We start from the raw sequence: 17,833 nt of genomic DNA, 5'->3' as shown, positions 1-17,833 counted from the left end.
ATACCAGACGTTTAAAGCAGAGATAATACCTATCCTTCTCAAACTGTTCCAAAAAATAGAAAGGGAAGGAAAACTTCCAGACTCATTCTATGAAGCCAGTATTACTTTGATTCCTAAACCAGACAGAGACCCAGTAAAAAAAGAGAACTACAGGCCAATATCCCTGATGAATATGGATGCAAAAATTCTCAACAAGATACTAGCAAATCGACTTCAACAGCATGTAAAAAGAATTATTCACCATGATCAAGTGGTATTCATTCCTGGGATGCAGGGCTAGTTCAACATTTGCAAATCAATCAATGTGTTACATCACATTAATAAAAGAAAAGAAAATAACCATATGATCCTGTCAATCAATGTAGAAAAATCATTTGACAAAATTCAGCATTCTTTCTTAATAAAAACCCTCAAGAAAGTCGGGATAGAAGGAACATACTTAAACACCATAAAAGCCACTTATGAAAAGCCCACAGCTAATATCATCGTCAAAGGGGAAAAACTGAGAGCTTTCCCCCTAAGATGAGGAACACGACAGGGATGCCCACTCGCACCACTGTTGTTTAACACAGTGTTGGAAGTGCTAGCATCAGCAATAAGACAACAAAAGGAAATCAAAGGCATCAAAATTGGCAAAGATGAAGTCAAGCTTTCACTTTTTGCAGATGACATGATATTATACATGGAAAATCCGATAGACTCCACCAAAAGTCTCCTAGAACTGATACATGAATTCAGCAAAGTCGCAGGATACAAAATCAATGTATAGAAATCAGTTGCATTCTTATACACTAATAATGAAGCAACAGAAAGACAAATAAAGAAACTGATCCCATTCACAATTGCACCAAGAAGCATAAAATACCTAGGAATAAACCTAACCAAAGAGATAAAAGATCTGTATGCTGAAAACTATAGAAAGCTTGAAGGAAATTGAAGAAGATATAAAGAAATGGAAAAACATTCCATGCTCATGGGTTGGAAGAATAAATATTGTCAAAATGTCAATACTACCCAAAGCTATCTACACATTCAATACAATCTCAATCAAAATTGCATCAGCATTCCTCTTGAAGCTAGAACAATCCTAAAATTTGTATGGAACCACAAAAGACCCTGAATAGCCAAAGTAATTTTGAAGAAGAAGACCAAAGCAGGAGGCATCACAATCCCAGACTTTAGCCTCTACTACAAAGCTGTCATCATCAAGACAGCATGGTATTGGCACAAAAACAGACACATAGACCAATGGGATAGAATAGAAACCCCAGAATTAGACCCACAAAAGTATGGCCAACTCCTCTTTGACAAAGCAGGAAAGAATATCCAATGGAAAAAAGACAGTCTCTCTCACAAATGGTGCTGGGAGAACTGGACAGCAACATGCAGAAGAATAAAACTAGACCACTTTCTCACACCATTCACAAAAATAAATTCAAAATGTATAAAGGACTTGAATGTGAGACAGGAAACCATCAAAACCCTAAAGGAGAAAGCAGGAAAAAACCTCTCTGACCTCAGCTGTAGCAATTTCTTACTTGACACATCCCCAAAGGCAAGGGAATTAAAAGCAAAAATCAACTATTGGGACCTCATCAAGATAAAAAGCTTCTGCACAGCAAAGGAAACAATCAACAAAACTAAAAGGCAACCAACGGAATGGGAAAAGATATTTGCAAATGACATATTGGACAAAGGCGTAGTATCCAAAATCTATAAAGAGCTCACCAATCTCCACACCCGAAAAACAAATAACCCAGTGAAGAAATGGGCTGAAAACATGAATAGACACTTCTCTAAAGAAGACATCCAGATGGCCAACAGGCACATGAAAAGACGCTCAATGTCGCTCTTCATCAGGGAAACAAATCAAAACCACACTCAGATACCACCTCACACCAGTCAGAGTGGCTAAAATGAACAAATCAGGAGACTATAGATGCTGGCAAGGATGTGGAGAAACGGGAACCCTCTTGCACTGTTGGTGGGAATGCAAACTGGTGCAGCCGCGCTGGAAAACAGTGTGGAGGTTCCTCAAAAAATTAAAAATAGATCTACCCTATGACCCAGCAGTGGCACTGCTAGGAATTTACCCAACGGATACAGGAGTACTGATGCATAGGGGCACCTGTACCCCAATGTTTATAGCAGCACTTTCAACAATAGTCAAATTATGGAAAGAACCTAAATGTCCATCAACTGATGAATGAATAAAGAAATTGTGGTTTATATACACAATGGAATACTACCTGGCAATGAGAAAGAATGAAATATGGCTTTTGGTAGCAATGTGGGTGGAACTGGAGAGTGTTATGCTAAGTGAAATAAGTCATACAGAGAAAGACAGATACCCTATGTTTTCACTCTTATGTGGATCCTGAGAAACTTCACAGAAGACCATGGGGGAGGGGAAGAAAAAAAAAGGTTATAGAGGGAGGAAGCCAAAACATAAAAGACTCTTAAAAACTGAGAACAAACTGAGGATTGGTGGGGGGTGGGAGATGGGTATTGAGGGTACCTGTTGGGATGAGCACTGGGTGTTGTATGGAAACCAATTTGACAATAAATTTCATATTTTTAAAAAAAGTGAGCAAAAAAAAAACTAGAATGGTGACAATTTAAAAACTAAAAGGAATTATGGAGTGATGTAGAAGTCTCACCTCAGGTTAAAGGGCACCAATTTGTTTTGACATAAGATTTCAAAGGTGTGTGATTTTTCCCAAAGTTTATATATCACCTCAGGGGGGAGAAAGGTATACAGGCTGGGCCCAGTTCAGCTGGGAGAGTGCAGCCAAAATCAAAGAGAAGAAAAGTCAGTGTGTCGCTAGAAAGAAGCTCCAGGTGAATGACCTCAGGGCAAACTGATTTAGGAAGGAAAGAAGGCAATCTGGTGGAGGAACTCTCCAGGAAGTAAGAAAGAATGGAGATGGAGCTTGTATGTGGTGAGAAAATAGAGCAAGAATTTGCACTCAGGTCTGCCTGGCTCCATAGTTCATGTTCTTTCCACCGTCCAAGTTTCCTCCTTTTTGAAATGTTTGATTCAGCAGGTCAGACCCAGGCTGAGTGTGGGAATCTGTGCCAGCTACAGGCTGGAGATGCAAGCCCAGAGTACTGGTGTCTGTCCCAGGATGAGTGCTGAGAGTTTGGAGCAGAGTCTGTGGGCCTCCCAGAAGTTCACTCCCTCTCAATCTCCTCTAGGAAGCCTCTTCTGACTCCCTCAGGCTGGGTTAGGCCACCACCTTTAGGCTCCATATCTCTACCCTCTGCAAAGACTAAGAGCTTCTGCAGAACTAATCCTGGGGCCTGGCCAAGAGGAGTCTTTAGGAATATTGTCTTGGAAGGATCTCAAATACAGATGGGCTATTGAAGCTGATAGTCTCTGAATGGGACCATTTAAACTTGGTGAGATATTGTAGAGTCCATGATTCTGTCTCCCTTGCCCCATTATTGTTTTGTTCCTCCAAAAGTTTCCCCTGATCCTGAAGCTAGCTCCAACTTTTCCATTCCACAGAGACCTGAATAGACTGACTGACTCCTCTGTGGCCCCAGCCTAGCCTTCCCTGGAGATAGGTACTGCTGCCAAGGTATCCCTGTGCAGTGGAACAAAACTCAATCCCTCTGCCACAAAGACATCCTGGGCTCTTGTGGGATGTGGACCGGTGGAGCAGCCCAGAAAACCACCAGGGTGAGTAACCTGGGCCCCAACACATCCCTTTCCCTACTTCCCAGATGGATGACTACCCGTACCTCAGCCTCAGATGCATATATCAGTGTGGAGGGCCTGCAAATAACACAGAAGAAAAAGAAGTAATCGGTCTTGAACCAGGAGAGATATTAGCCCCATCTCTTGCTTGGAGAAGAGGGCCTGAAGGAGGCTGCCTGCCTGAGATTCCGGGAGTTTATAGCTTAGAGATAAATTCCAATCCAGATACATTCCAGGGAGAGATTTCCCTCAATAGTCTCTCCAGAGAGGGAGTGGATGATAAAATGTGCCAAGTTGTCTTTCCATCTGGCATTCTGAGGTCATCTGAGCTCTGGTTCAGCATCTCAGCTATCCTTGTCCTTGTGGGGACCAGCATTTCTCCACAGGCATTCCTTGTCACACTGGTCTGATTGGGAGGGGTCCATGGTGGCCATCTGGTGGTACAGAGTAAACCTACTTACTAGGACTCTATGAACCAAGTGGGGAAAGGGAGCTGGGGAGCCTCATCTTCCCTCAATTCCTTTGTTTTCAACACTGTCCATCTTTCATTTCTGTCTGGTATCTCTGAGTCCAGAATCTTGCTGGGAGAATTTTTCCAGAAAGGAAGCTGTCTTCTGCAAGAATAGGAGAAGGAATAGGAGGAAAGGAAAGGATAGGAGAAGGAATCATATAGCTGTTCCCTATAAAATCATCCTGTTTTTGGGCGCCTGGGTGGCTCAGTCGGTTAAGCGGCTGACTTCAGCTCGGGTCATGATCTCGTGGTCCGTGAGTTCGAGCCCCACGTCGGGCTCTGTGCTGACAGCTCAGAGCCTGGAGCCTGCTTCAGATTCTGTGTCTCCCTCTCCCTGACCCTCCCCCGTTCATGCTCTGTCTCTCTCCGTCTCAAAAATAAGTAAGCGTTAAAAAAATTTTTTTTTTAAATAAAAAATAAAATCATCCTGTTTTCAATTCCATTCCTCACTCTTACCTTAGTCCTTTTGAAGTGCATGTGTGGCATAACCTCCTCTCTATGAACTTAATCTTCTATTTCTGCCAGTTTATTTCCACTTTTCCTATGGTTATCTATTAACTATATTATTGTTGATATACCTTATATCCCATCCTGTTCTTCTGTCACTTTCAGATAATATATATTTTTTAATTCATTACTATCATTTAAATGAGATTTTGGAAAGAGTAGAGATAAAAGTTTGTGTGCATTTCACCATGTTTAACTAAACACCTCTCGCCATCAAATGTTACTCATTATAGAAAAAACTTTTGATTTGTTAATATTTTATTATGAAAAATAATAAAATCCTCTCTCAAAATTAGAGTGTGGATAAACTTGATCTCTATATATCCATATCCAGCTACAATAATCATCAGCTCATAGCCACTCTTTGCAGCCTGGCTCCACACAATTCCCACCACAAGTGACCCCCATGCCCCCAATTATTTTGAAGTCAATATAAGTCATTGTGTCCTTCTTCATCTTACAAATTTTTCAAATCTTAAAACACAGGCATAGTATTATAATTACACCAAAATAAAAGATCATCAAGAATTCAACCAGTATTTATATTTCCCCAGTTACCACATAAAAGTATTTTTTAGTGCTAGTTTGCTACCTTTTTTATTTGATTTGCTGAAAACAAGATCCCAACAAGTTTTGTCCATTGGATTTGGTTGATATGAGTCAAGTATTTCTTAATCTATAGGTTTTCACTCTTCCTTTTTTTATTTTCTTATATTTATTGGTAGAAGAAACTGGAATTTTGTCCTAGAAGCTTTTCTTTTTGTTGTAGTTTGGATTTTTCTTATTCCATCTCTTGGTGTCTTTTAACGTATCTGCTTGCCTGGTGTCTCTTATATTCTCTATAAATTGGTAGTCAGATATGATTCAGGCTTATTTTGGTAAAATACAAAATGTAGTTTTCTCTCATTTGTGATGATATCAGCCCCTGATGATTTTTTGCCATTATTTCATTGGGTTTGTTCAAAAGTAATAATTCAGGGGTGCCTAAGTGGCTCAGTAGGTTAAGCGTCTGACTTCGACTTTGGCTCAGGTCATGATCTCATGACCTCTGAGTTTGTGCCCTGGTCCTGCTCTGTACTGACAGCTGAGAGCCTGGAGCCTGCTTCAGATTCTGTGTCTCTGGTTCTCTCTGCCCCTCCCCCACTCATGCTCTGTGTCTCTCTCAAAAATAAATAAACATTAAAAAAAGAAAAGTAATACTTCAGCTGTACTTTCTTATTAGCTAGAATGCTTCTGTAGAAACTTTCCTTCTTCAGTTATTTCTTTATACCATGTCACAATTTGTAGAAGAAAAGGAGGTTATTTGCCAGTTTTCAGAATACTGAGTGCCTAGCCTTGCTGTCCTCATTCTTTCTCTCTCTCCCCCGGCCCCTCAGTGTGTTTCAGTCTCTAGCAGTTATTGCATTCTCACTGATGCTTGGTGGGCCCATATTTGACAAGTGGGCTTTCTGAGTTGACTTCCTACCTTCAGAGTGAGGTGATTACATTGTCTAGATATGGCATAACTGTACCCCAGGGTTCATAGTAAAATCCCTTTGGCTCACAGATTTATTTGGGGTGGGTTTTTAAATCTCTGTTAAAGATATTTCAGGGGCTGTTTCTTTTTTCTTGTTTTTATTGACTTAACTTTATAGAGTGTTTTTTCTTTGCTTATTTACTTATCTGTCCATTTGACATTTTAAAGGTAAATCCAAGAAAGGAAAGATAACAAGCCCATGCTATCAACCCTTCAGGCTTCCACCATATGCTTGCAATTTATTTCATGAGGTCACTATTTCTTATTTAAAATAAAGCATTTTTGATTAGGCCCTTTAGGATCATCTCACATATTTTTAAAGAAAGCCCTGCTTTCTACAATATAAGAAGAAATGAGTATTTCACATTACAAAATGATACTATTATACTCAATAAATTTAAATTATAGTTATTCTCTAGTTGGTTTCTATATGGAGTCCATTTTTAAATCCCCTTTGTGTTTCATTTTCAGTAATGTGTGGGAACCATGTCACCTAATATCAGAGCTGGTATATTTTCCAATCATTTTGTCTTGTCTTATTTTTCTGCCCAGACTGAAGAGGTCACATCTTTCTGGAGACTTCAACTGCTTCCCAAAGATGCTCCCTTCCCAGACCTATGTCAACATCTCCTTCTTCCAGCCACATGCCTTCCTGATGATTGGCATCCCAGGGCATGAGGCTGTTCATGGATGGATCTCTATCCCCTTCTCCTCCATGTACACTGTGGCCCTCACTGGAAACTGCCTGATCCTCTTGGCTGTGAGGAAGACTCCCAGCCTGCACCAGCCCATGTACTACTTCTTGTCCATGCTGGCCCTCACCGATGTGGGCCTCACCCTGTCCACACTGCCCACCACCTTGGCTGTGCTCTGGTTTGACCACAGGCTCATAGGCTTCAATGCCTGCCTGGTCCAGATGTTCTTCCTCCATTCCTTCTCTGTGGTGGAGTCGTCGGTGCTCCTGGCCATGTCATTTGACCGCTTTGTGGCCATCTCGAACCCTCTTCGCTATGCAACTGTCCTCACCAATAATGTCATCATCAGGATCGGGATCGCCATTGTTACTCGGGCCACTGTATCCCTCTTTCCAGGGCCCTTCTTACTGAAGCGACTGAACTTTTGTCCTGGCAAGATTCTCCTGTCCCACTCCTTCTGTTTCCATGCAGATGTCATGAAACGGGCCTGTGCTGACATTACTGTAAACATCCTCTATGGGCTCTATGTAGTTTTATCCACAGTGGGTGTAGATTCTTTGCTTATTTTCCTGTCCTATACCCTTATTCTTCGTACAGTGATGGGTCTGGCCTCTCCCAGGGAGCGTGTCCGGGCCCTCAACACATGTGTTTCTCATATATTAGCTGTTCTGATTTTCTACATCCCAGTTATAGGAGTGTCAATGATCCACCGTTTTGGCAGGCACCTGCCTCACATTGTACATGCTCTTATTGCCTATGTGTACCTGGTGGTGCCCCCTGTGCTTAACCCCATTATTTACAGTGTGAAATCCAAGCCCATCAGGGAGGCCATGCTCAGATTACTGAGAGAGAAGAGGCAAGGCTGATGAAACCAAGAAACAACCACAGAATCTGAAGAAAAACATGACCAGTCTTATGTCCAGAAAGTCCTTACTCAGATCCTTGACCCAGACACATTACCAAGAGTATGACAAGCAAATGGATACTCTCAGACTGATGGGTGACAAACAGTCTTCATTCTTTCCTGCGCTCATTGACTTCAGCTTTTTAATTCAATATTTACTTGTGTGAGAATCTCTGCCATTACTAGAGACAATAAAATGAATCATACATGGTCTTGTCTCTCCATTGTAAGACAGAAGATTCTAAATATACAATAATATTTAAATGTATTGTATACACAAAAGGCTATAGGAAACATGGTCTTGTCTCTCCATTGTAAGACAGAAGATTCTAAATATACAATAATAATTAAATGTAATGAGGCTATGATAGGTACACATAAAATGCTATGGTAATACAGAAGAGAGTTTCCTGCCTTCCTAGAGGAAATGAGAAGCAAGTCAGGGAAGAAGGAGGCTGAAAGGTGAGAAGGAGTTTGTCAGGCAGAAAAGGTGGGCAAGGGGAAGGCATACCTATGAAGGGAAAAGAATGCAAAAAATAAAAACACTGAGGTGTTGAATTATCTGGTGTGTTTGCAGAAAGGTGAGTAGCCATATGTGGCTCAGCATAATCTGTGTGTGTGTGTGTGTGTGTGTGTGTGTGTGTGTGTGTGTTGGAGAATGGCAGGAGATGAATTAGAAATGATGAGGAGTGGTGAGACTCCTTGGGGACCTTCAGACCTCATGGAAACATCTGCCCTCATTCCTTGTTTAAGAGTCAGCCATGGAAAGGCTATTGCATTGTAAAGTTTGCACAGACTTAATTGTGTGCTATAAGTTAGAAAGGTGAAAGGGGAGAAAAAGAGCGCAAGGAAAGCATTTAGAAGGTTGATGTAACAGTACTGGGAAAAGAGAATGGAAGCTAAAATTAAATCAATAATGGAAAAAATAGATATATTTTTTAAAATTTTATCTCTACATTTCTCTTCTTTGTCTTCTGAAAGTGTCAGAAGCAATGAGCAAAGCTAGGGCCCACATATTGGTTTTTAAAAACCATTCCCACTATAATTCCCTGGGATATTTGGAGCAATGGCTAATTCCAGGTATGAAGCAGAAAAAACATAAGGTGATACTGGAATAGCTTATGCACCCTAAAGCAGTAAAGAACACTAAGACAGCAGAGTCCTGTGGAAAAAAAAATACATAAACTCATTTGAAGAGGCTACCAGTGGATATAGGTGGGTCAATTAGAACATTAAAAATAATTTTGACAGGGGCGCCTGAGTGGCGCAGTCGGTTAAGCGTCCGACTTCAGCCAGGTCACGATCTCGCGGTCCGTGAGTTCGAGCCCCGCGTCGGGCTCTGGGCTGATGGCTCGGAGCCTGGAGCCTGTTTCCGATTCTGTGTCTCCCTCTCTCTCTGCCCCTCCCCCGTTCATGCTCTGTCTCTCTCTGTCCCAAAAATAAATAAACGTTGAAAAAAAAATTAAAAAAAAAAATAATTTTGACAGCAGATGGTTATAGCAAATTGAATTTTTAAAGAAAGTGTGAGTCCATAGTAATATTCAAAACAAAGAGGGAGAAGAGAAGAAGGAAAAAATAACTCTTCTTTAGAAAGTACTAATAGATTTAGATCTGAACAATAAGAACACAAAATCATATATGTAAAATTCCTACCAAAAATGTCCAACCTGAATCTAACCATGAGAAAGTAATCAGAAAAATCATGTATATAAGAAGCACCACACACACAAACACACACACACACACACACACACACACACACACACACACACACACATACACACATACACATACACCCCAGCCTGGAATCTTAAGAAAGGCAATTTTGGGGGCGCCTTGGTGGCTCAGTCGGTTGAATGCCAGACTTTGGCTCAGGTCATGATGTCACAGTTAGTGAGTTGGAGCCTTGTGTCAGGCTGTGTGCTGACAGCTCAGAGCCTGGAGCCTGCTTTGGATTCTGTTATCTCCCTCTCTCTCTGCCCCTCCCCCACTCACACTCAGTCTCTCTCTCAAAAATAAATAAACACTAAAAAAATTTTTTTTAAAGCAATTTTGTAAAAACTATGTTGGAGAATTAATCTAAATTAAAAGAGATTAATTTTTAATTAATTAACCAAATTAATTAATTAACCAAATTAATTAATTAATTAACCAAATACTACCATTAACCAGTAATTATTAGGACAATTGTGAAATCTGAATATGTACTGTATATTGGCAATATTATTAGGTTAGTGTAATTTGCTTAGATTTGAAAACAGTTTTCTCATCATGTAGGACAATCTATTTTTAGGAGGTCCATAGTTAATGTTTATTGAGAAGGATTGTAATGTCTACAATTTACTTTCAAATGAGTCTGCTGAGGGGAGTCTGGGTGGCTCAGTCAGTTGAGGGTCCAATTCTTGATTCTCTTGATTTCGGTTCAGGTAATGATCCTGGGGTCATAGGACTGAGCTCTGCATCAGGCTCATGCCGAGTGTGGAACCTGCTTAAAATTCTCTCTCTCTCTCTCTCTCTCTCTCTCTCTCTCTCTCTCTCTCTCCCTCTGTCCCTCTCCCTCATTTGGTCTCTCTCTCTCTTTCAAATAAAAATAAAATATTTTTTTTTAAATGAGTCTGCAGAGGAGCGCCTGGGTGATTCAGTTGGTTAAACATCCAACTTCAGCTCAGGCCATGATCTCATCGTTCATGAGATTGAGCCCTGCATCAGGCTCTGTGCTAACAGTTCAGAGTCTGAGGCCTGCTTGGGATTCTGTGTCTCCCTCTCTCTCTGCCCCTCCCCTGCTCAAGCTCTGTCTCTCTCTCTCAAAAAGAAATAAACGTTTAAAAAATTGTTTTAAATGAGTCTGCAGAAAAAGTGTGTATGTGTGTGGTGTGTGTGTTTGTGTGTGTATGCACACATGTGTGGGATGGCCAGGAGGGAGAGACCAAGCAAGCTACATGCCCATGATCCTAGTATCTCAAGAGAGACAGTACAGTGTCTCAGGTAATTATTGAATGAATGCTGAGAGTGATCCTAAGACTGAGCCTGGGTAAGGTAATCCACTGGTGTTCAGAATACAGAATTCAAATGCAAAGGAAGCAAAAAAAAATTATATTTCTTCTTGACTAGAATATGCTTTTTATTAAGACTTGACTTGGGATTTTGCCCACTCCCATCCTAAGCCAAGTAAGGGGTTTCAATAGTGATCCCCAAGCACTTGTGCTTCCTCCAATTGTAGTACTTAATACATTACACTGTAATTATAAATAGTTACATTACATTTGAGACTTTGAAATCCTTAAAGCTAGGGGTCAGTGCTGATGTTCTAGTTATTTCTGTGTTCTCAGTGCTTAACTTGGGCCTGGCACACAAAAACACATTGCTCAACAAATGATGTTTCAGCGAATGCACAAATGAAGACAGTGAAAGGACGTAGCATAAAGCCTATGGGTCTGGTCAGAAATAAAGATCTCTGGGTGTAGGGTCTAGCACTTCTCAGTTTACCTCCAAATGTAGGCAGTAGAGGATGAACCTATAACTGCACAGCCCTGGTGAGTGGATCTCCCAGCTTTTTTTTTTTACTGCTGTAATAGTCACCTACTACTTTCTCCACCCTAAGTAGAAGACTCTTATCCTTCCAGGAAGAGATTAAAGGTTCTGTCTTCTGTGTCTTGTTTCTTGATCTTCCCTCTTCTACTCTCTTTGCAGCTTGTACACACATCTCTCAGAGAACTTATCACCTGCTACTGAAATCATCTATTGTACTGATCTATTCTAGTTCCTGGAAGGCAATACTGATTACATTGAATGCCTTCATTATCCATAAAAGGGATTGGCCCAGACATGGCTTCAGGAATATTATTTGAATAAATCTATTTATGAATCATAATTCCTGAACAAATATCCTCATGTCTATTTAACAACTAGTTTCTAAGTTCACACCACACTCAAAGCAATGAAAGCTATAGATAAAGCTCTTCACAGCTGTGGAGCAAATGGGCATCCTTTGTTCCAAAAGGGCATCTTCTTGATCAAGTACAGTTTTCCTCTGGCCTTCCATGATTGCCTGAGATTATAATATTAGAGACTCTAGACTTTGGTTACACATCACTCTATTTTGCTTTAGCTCTTAAAATTCATTGTCCCTGGGATAGGGACACCTTCATTCCCAAATTATCCCAAAAAGACCACCGGGGCAGCCACTTTCTTCACTGACAGGTGCATTGGCAGAAAACTGGGGGGGTTGGCAAGTTGAAGTAGAATTTATAGGCCAATGTTAGGAAATACAAATGTTCTTTTAAGATTCTTCTGCAAATATTTCTTTGAATCCTGATATCAATTCTTTTGGTATACATCTAGAAATAGAATTGGTAGATGATATGGTATTTCCACTTTTAATTTTTTGAGTACCTGCATATTGTTTTCCATGGTGGCTACACCAGTTTACATTACTGCCAACAGTGCACGAGGATTCCAATTTATTCACATCCTCACCAATACTTGTTATCATTTGGATTTTCCTTTCTTTTCTTCTTTTGATGATAGCAATACTAACAGTTGTGGGATGATATCTCATTGTGGTTTTGATTTGCTTTTCCCTAATAATTAGCGATGTGTTGAACACCCTTACATATACCTATTGCCCATTTGTATATTTTTGAAGAAATGTATGTTCAATTCCTTTGCCAATTTTTTAATCAGGTTATTTAGGGGTTTTTTTGCTGTTAAGTTGTAAGAGTTCCTCGTATATATTTTTATATTCATCCTTTATCAGGTATGTGGTTTGCAAATATTTTCTCCTGTTCCATGGGCTGCCTTTTTACTTTGTTGTTCTATTTTCTGTGCATTAATTTTTTTAAGTTTACTTATTGAGAGAGAAAGAGAGAGAGAGAGAGAGAGAGAGAGAGAGAACCAGCAGGGTAGAGGCAGAGAGAGAAGGGAACAGAGGATCTGAAGCCGGTTCTGTGCTTACAGCAGAGAGACAAATGCAGGGCTCAAACTCACAAACTGTGAGATGGTGACCTGAGCCTAAGTCTGACACTTAACCAACTGAGCCACCCACATGCCCCATGGGCATTAAGTTTTTAGTCTGATGTAGCTCCACTTGTCTAATTTTGCTTTTATTGATTTTGCTTTTGGTGTCATATCCAATAAATTATTGCTAAGTCTAATGTCACGAAGATTCTTCTCTATGTTTTCTTCTATGAGTTTTACAATCCCAGGTCCACTTTTCTGTATATTGTGTAATCTAAGCGTCCAATGTCATTCATTTGCATGGAGATACCCAGTTTTACCAACACCATTTGTTTACGAGACTGTCTTTTCCCCATTGCATATTCTTGGGACCCTTGTAAAAAACCAGTTGACGGCATGTGTCATTCATTTCTGGGCTCCCTATCCCAAATGTCAGTTTTTATATGAGAACTGTCTTTTTTTTTAATTTTTAAAATAATCTCTGCACCCAGTGTGAGTCTTGAACTCACATTCCTGAGATCAAGAGTTGCGTGCTCTTCCAACTGAGACAGCCAGGTGCCCCGGTACCATACTGTTTTAAATTACTATAGGTTTTTAATGTACTGTGAAATCAGGAAGTGTAATGCCTCCAGCTTTTTCCTTCTATCTCAAAACTGATTTGACTATTTTGGGTCTCTTGTGGCTCCATATGAATTTTAGGATTGTTTTTTCCTATTTCTGTAAAAAATGGCATTGAGATTTTGATAGGAATTGTACTGCACTCATAGATCACTTTGGGTAATATGAATATTACCCAAAATATGAATATTTGGACAATATTAAATCTTTTAATCCATGAACATACAATGCCTTTCCATTTATTTGTGTCTTAATTTCTTTTATCAATGATTTATAGTTTTCTGTGTATAAGTCATCTCCTTGGTTAAGTCTATTCCTAAATATTTTATTCTTTTTCATGCTATTGTTAGTGGGATTGTTTTAGTAATTTTCTTTTTGGATAGTTCACTGTTAGCATATAGAAACACAACTGATTTTTGTATATTGATTTTGTTTCCTTCAACTTTACTATGTTTATTAGTTCTAAAAGTTTTTTAATGGGAGTTTTGGGAGTTTTCTATACATAAGATCATGTTGTCTGCAAAGAAAGATAATTTTACTTCTTATGTTTCAATTTGGATGGTTTTATTTCTTTTTCTTGTCTAATTGCTCTGGTTAGGACTTTCAGTTCTTTGTTGAACAGAAGCGGAAAGAATGGGCATCCTTGGAAGGAAAGGAAGGAAAATATTTTAGTTTTTCACTGTTGAGTATTTTAGTATGTTGAGGTACATTACTTACATATCTAGATTTCCATTATCATTGCAGCATTATTCACAATAGCCAAGATCCAACAATCCAAATGTCCATCAAAAGGTGAATAAAGAAAATGTGGTATATACATACTGTAGAATATTATTCAGCCTTAAAAAAAAAAAGGAAATCCTGCAATTTGCAACAAGGAAACTTTTGGAATTCATTGATATGTCTATTACCTCGACTATGATGATAAATTCATGAATGTATGCATATGTCAAATTTTATTAAATGAATACATTAATAATTTTTACACATCAATTATACTTTAATAAAACTGCCATGCACACACGTGCACACACACAGAGATACTATTGCATTTCAGTCCTGTGGCTTCTTCATATTTTCAATTTATTTCACTCTATTAGAAAAAAAAAAGGAAACTCCTGGGGATGGAACAAGATAGCAAGGAAAATTTCCTAGGTTGGAAGACACTCTGTATCTCTAAAAACATAAAAATAGAGATATGGAAGCTCCCAGTAAACATGTGTACCCCCATTCATCTCTCTCTACCTTGGGACCCTTTATTACCCATCTATCTTCTCAGGTTGCTTGGTACATATTTGCTGTGCAACAGAATGGGGCTTTCACAATGTCACATGAAGAACAGACACAGAAAGTGGCAGTTCTTAACCTGCATGAACAATCCTAAGGGCCAAGGAGAGAGTGGAGGGAAAGAGACACAATGAACCCTGTGTTTCTGAAAGGTACCATTTAGCAGGGCCAGAAATTGTTCTGTGTGACTCCAGATGTCTGATCTGATATCACTAAAGAGAAAAGTAAAGGAAAAAACTGAAATGCCCAGAAAAATTTCCTGCAGATGTGGTAGAATGGAAGAACCTACAGATGATGAGGATTCTACACCTCTCCTCCACATCTCAGTTGCTTAAATATCTCATTTTCCCTATAACGCTCTATGCCAACACACATATCCCACACATTTTCCATTGCCCAAGAAAAAACAAGTATAGACTATCCTCTGGGCTGTGGCTTGGACATCCCTGGGGAATAGCAACTCGCTAAGGTGTCCAGCCAGTGGTATAAAGGTAAGTATCTTAGTTGCAGTTTTTCTGGGCTCCTTCAGGATGTGAAGAGGTAGAGAAGGCTATAACAAGCAAAGTAAGTACCTTGGGGCCAAAACACAATCCCTTCTATACTACTTAGAAGGATGGAGGTCTGGTTAGTGGTCTGAGATTCCCCTCTCTTCAGCTGCTGCCAGGAGAAGGAGCCAATGGTAAGGAGATGAGCATATGTCAGAAGCAGGAAGAAAAGTAAGGAGGCCTGGACGTCCAGAGACAGCAGATCTATGCCCCTAGATGAAGCAGAGGAAATGAAGGAGTCTACTTTCCTAAAGCACAGAAATTTACTGATTCAGAGAATTATTCAGAAACCCAGCTCTGTGTCCAAGAAAATTAGTACCCCTTTGTTTCTCTAAGTAGGGCAACAGTATACGTGAAATGTAAATCCATTTCAGTCATTTATTTTCCAGTAATTATGAGGAAGTGAAACTATCCCCTACATTCTGCATTTGTTTGGGGGACATATTAGCTAATGTATGTACATTCCTGGAATGGTTAATAATACAAAGAGCTGAGAAGATGAGAAATAATTAATGAAAAATTATATACAGCATAAACAAATATCTTCCTAATAATAAGTGTCCTGTCACCATCTTTCTGTCTGCCCAGACTGAAGAGGTCACATCTTTCTGGAGACTTCAACTACTTCCCAAAGATGCTCCCTTCCCAGACCTATGTCAACATCTCCTTCTTCCAGCCACATGCCTTCCTGATGATTGGCATCCCAGGGCATGAGGCTGTTCATGGATGGATCTCTATCCCCTTCTCCTCCATGTACACTATGGCCCTCACTGGAAACTGCCTGATCCTCTTGGCTGTGAGGAAGACTCCCAGCCTGCACCAGCCCATGTACTACTTCTTGTCCATGCTGGCCCTCACCGATGTGGGCCTCACCCTGTCCACACTGCCCACCACCTTGGCTGTGCTCTGCTTTGGCCACAGGCTCATAGGCTTCAATGCCTGCCTGGTCCAGATGTTCTTCCTCCATTCCTTCTCTGTGGTGGAGTCATCGGTGCTCCTGGCCATGTCATTTGACCGCTTTGTGGCCATCTCAAACCCTCTTCGCTATGCAACTGTCCTCACCAATAATGTCATCATCAGGATTGGGATGGCCATTGTGGCCCGTGCTGCCCTGTCTCTCTTCCCAGTGCCTTTCCTGCTTAAACGCTTGAACTTCTGCCCTAACAAAATCCTTTTGTCCCACTCATTCTGTTTTCATCCTGATGTGATGAGAAGAGCCTGCGCTGACATCACCATAAACATCTTCTATGGGCTCTATGTGGTATTGTCCACTGGAGGCATAGACTCTCTGCTCATCATCCTATCCTATATTCTCATCCTACACACAATCCTGGGACTGGCATCTCCCAGGGAGCGCATCCGAGCCTTCAACACCTGTGTTTCCCATATCCTGGCTGTCTTTGTCTTTTTCATTCCAGGCATTACCATGTCCATGATCCACCGTTTTGGGAGGCACTTGTCCCCCATTGCACATGCCCTGGTTGCCTATGTATACCTGGTGGTACCCCCTGTGCTCAACCCCATCATCTACAGTGTGAAATCCAAGCCCATCAGGGAAGCCATGCTTAGGATGCTAAAGAGAAAAGGCTAAGACTGATCAAACTATGAAATATAATTGGGTCCGGGTACCATAAAGGAAACGTGTTGCTGTACTTTGCAGGAACCTGCTACCCTCATAAAGCATTGAAAATTCCTACTCAGGAAGTGGGAAGACCATCAGGATTATTTATGTTTCAAATTTACATTCATGATTTACTTTTTACTGTAAATAGTGCTGAGGATTAAAGACCGGAAAATATATTAAACATGATCCTTTCTCTCCAGAAACACATTCTTGTATGAGGATAAAGGCAAGTAAATACACACCAGCATACAAGTACAATAATAAAGTCCTGTACAAGAGGTTACTAGAGGAACTGCAAATGGGTAGTGGCCAGAAATTGCCTGGGAAGATCAGAAAACCTCTACAAAGGAGGGAATGCTTTTTATTTCACCTTGAAAAATGTGTAGGGTTCTCTAGGCAAAGTAGGAATTCAGTAAGAAAGAGAAAAATCCAGGAAAAAAGAGCATGGAAATAAAAGGCTCCATGTTTTGAAGAAGTAAATGTGTTCATGGAAAGTTAAGCATGCCTGCGCTTCTTTATGTCTCTACCACTTGTTATACCTACACAGGTGTGACTGTGGCGTAGGGTTTGAAGAGGGAGTGGTATGGGATGAAGCCAGAAGATTGTACAATTTGTACAGAATTATACAGAACTGCACATAGTAACATAACTTATATGCCAACTGCATATACTATGCTAGGTAGTTTGGTTTGCCAAAAAATATATAAATCATTTATTAAAAATTTTACTATAAAATAAGTTAGGAGTATGTATTGCAGGTTAAAAGTGAATTGACATACAAGTAAACTAGGGCCAAAAGACTATCAGCTTAAGCTTTTATCTGTTCTCAGGGTCTTCCCAGACACCATTTACTTTGCTGCAATGTTCTCATCTCCCCACCTACCTCTATCTCATTTCTAGCTACACTTCTTATTAGTCAAGTAGAAGCCTAATTTCTCAGAAAATTCTGTCCAATTCTCTTCTCCAC

The 17,833-nt window shown here is 40.2% G+C and overlaps 2 protein-coding genes across 2 annotated transcripts; both read left to right on the top strand.

Annotated features, from left to right (window-relative positions):
- The first annotated feature begins 6,711 nt into the window (after window positions 1–6,711).
- LOC123602424 (olfactory receptor 51I2-like) lies at window positions 6,712–7,842 on the top strand. Its single transcript, XM_045486915.1, has one exon. The coding sequence runs from the start codon at window positions 6,836–6,838 to the stop codon at window positions 7,796–7,798; it is 963 nt and encodes a 320-aa protein (XP_045342871.1). The 5' UTR covers window positions 6,712–6,835; the 3' UTR covers window positions 7,799–7,842.
- A 7,975-nt stretch (window positions 7,843–15,817) lies between these two features.
- Window positions 15,818–16,833, top strand: LOC123602423 (olfactory receptor 51I2-like). The gene has a single exon (XM_045486914.1). It carries the CDS (start codon window positions 15,877–15,879, stop codon window positions 16,831–16,833), a length of 957 nt encoding a protein of 318 aa, XP_045342870.1. The 5' UTR covers window positions 15,818–15,876.
- Window positions 16,834–17,833: the final 1,000 nt, after the last annotated feature.

Source organism: Leopardus geoffroyi, chromosome D1, assembly GCF_018350155.1.
Source record: "Leopardus geoffroyi isolate Oge1 chromosome D1, O.geoffroyi_Oge1_pat1.0, whole genome shotgun sequence".
Lineage (NCBI taxonomy): Eukaryota > Metazoa > Chordata > Mammalia > Carnivora > Felidae > Leopardus > Leopardus geoffroyi.
Note: the sequence above shows the minus strand (reverse complement) of the source record. Positions and strands in the feature narration are given on the sequence as shown.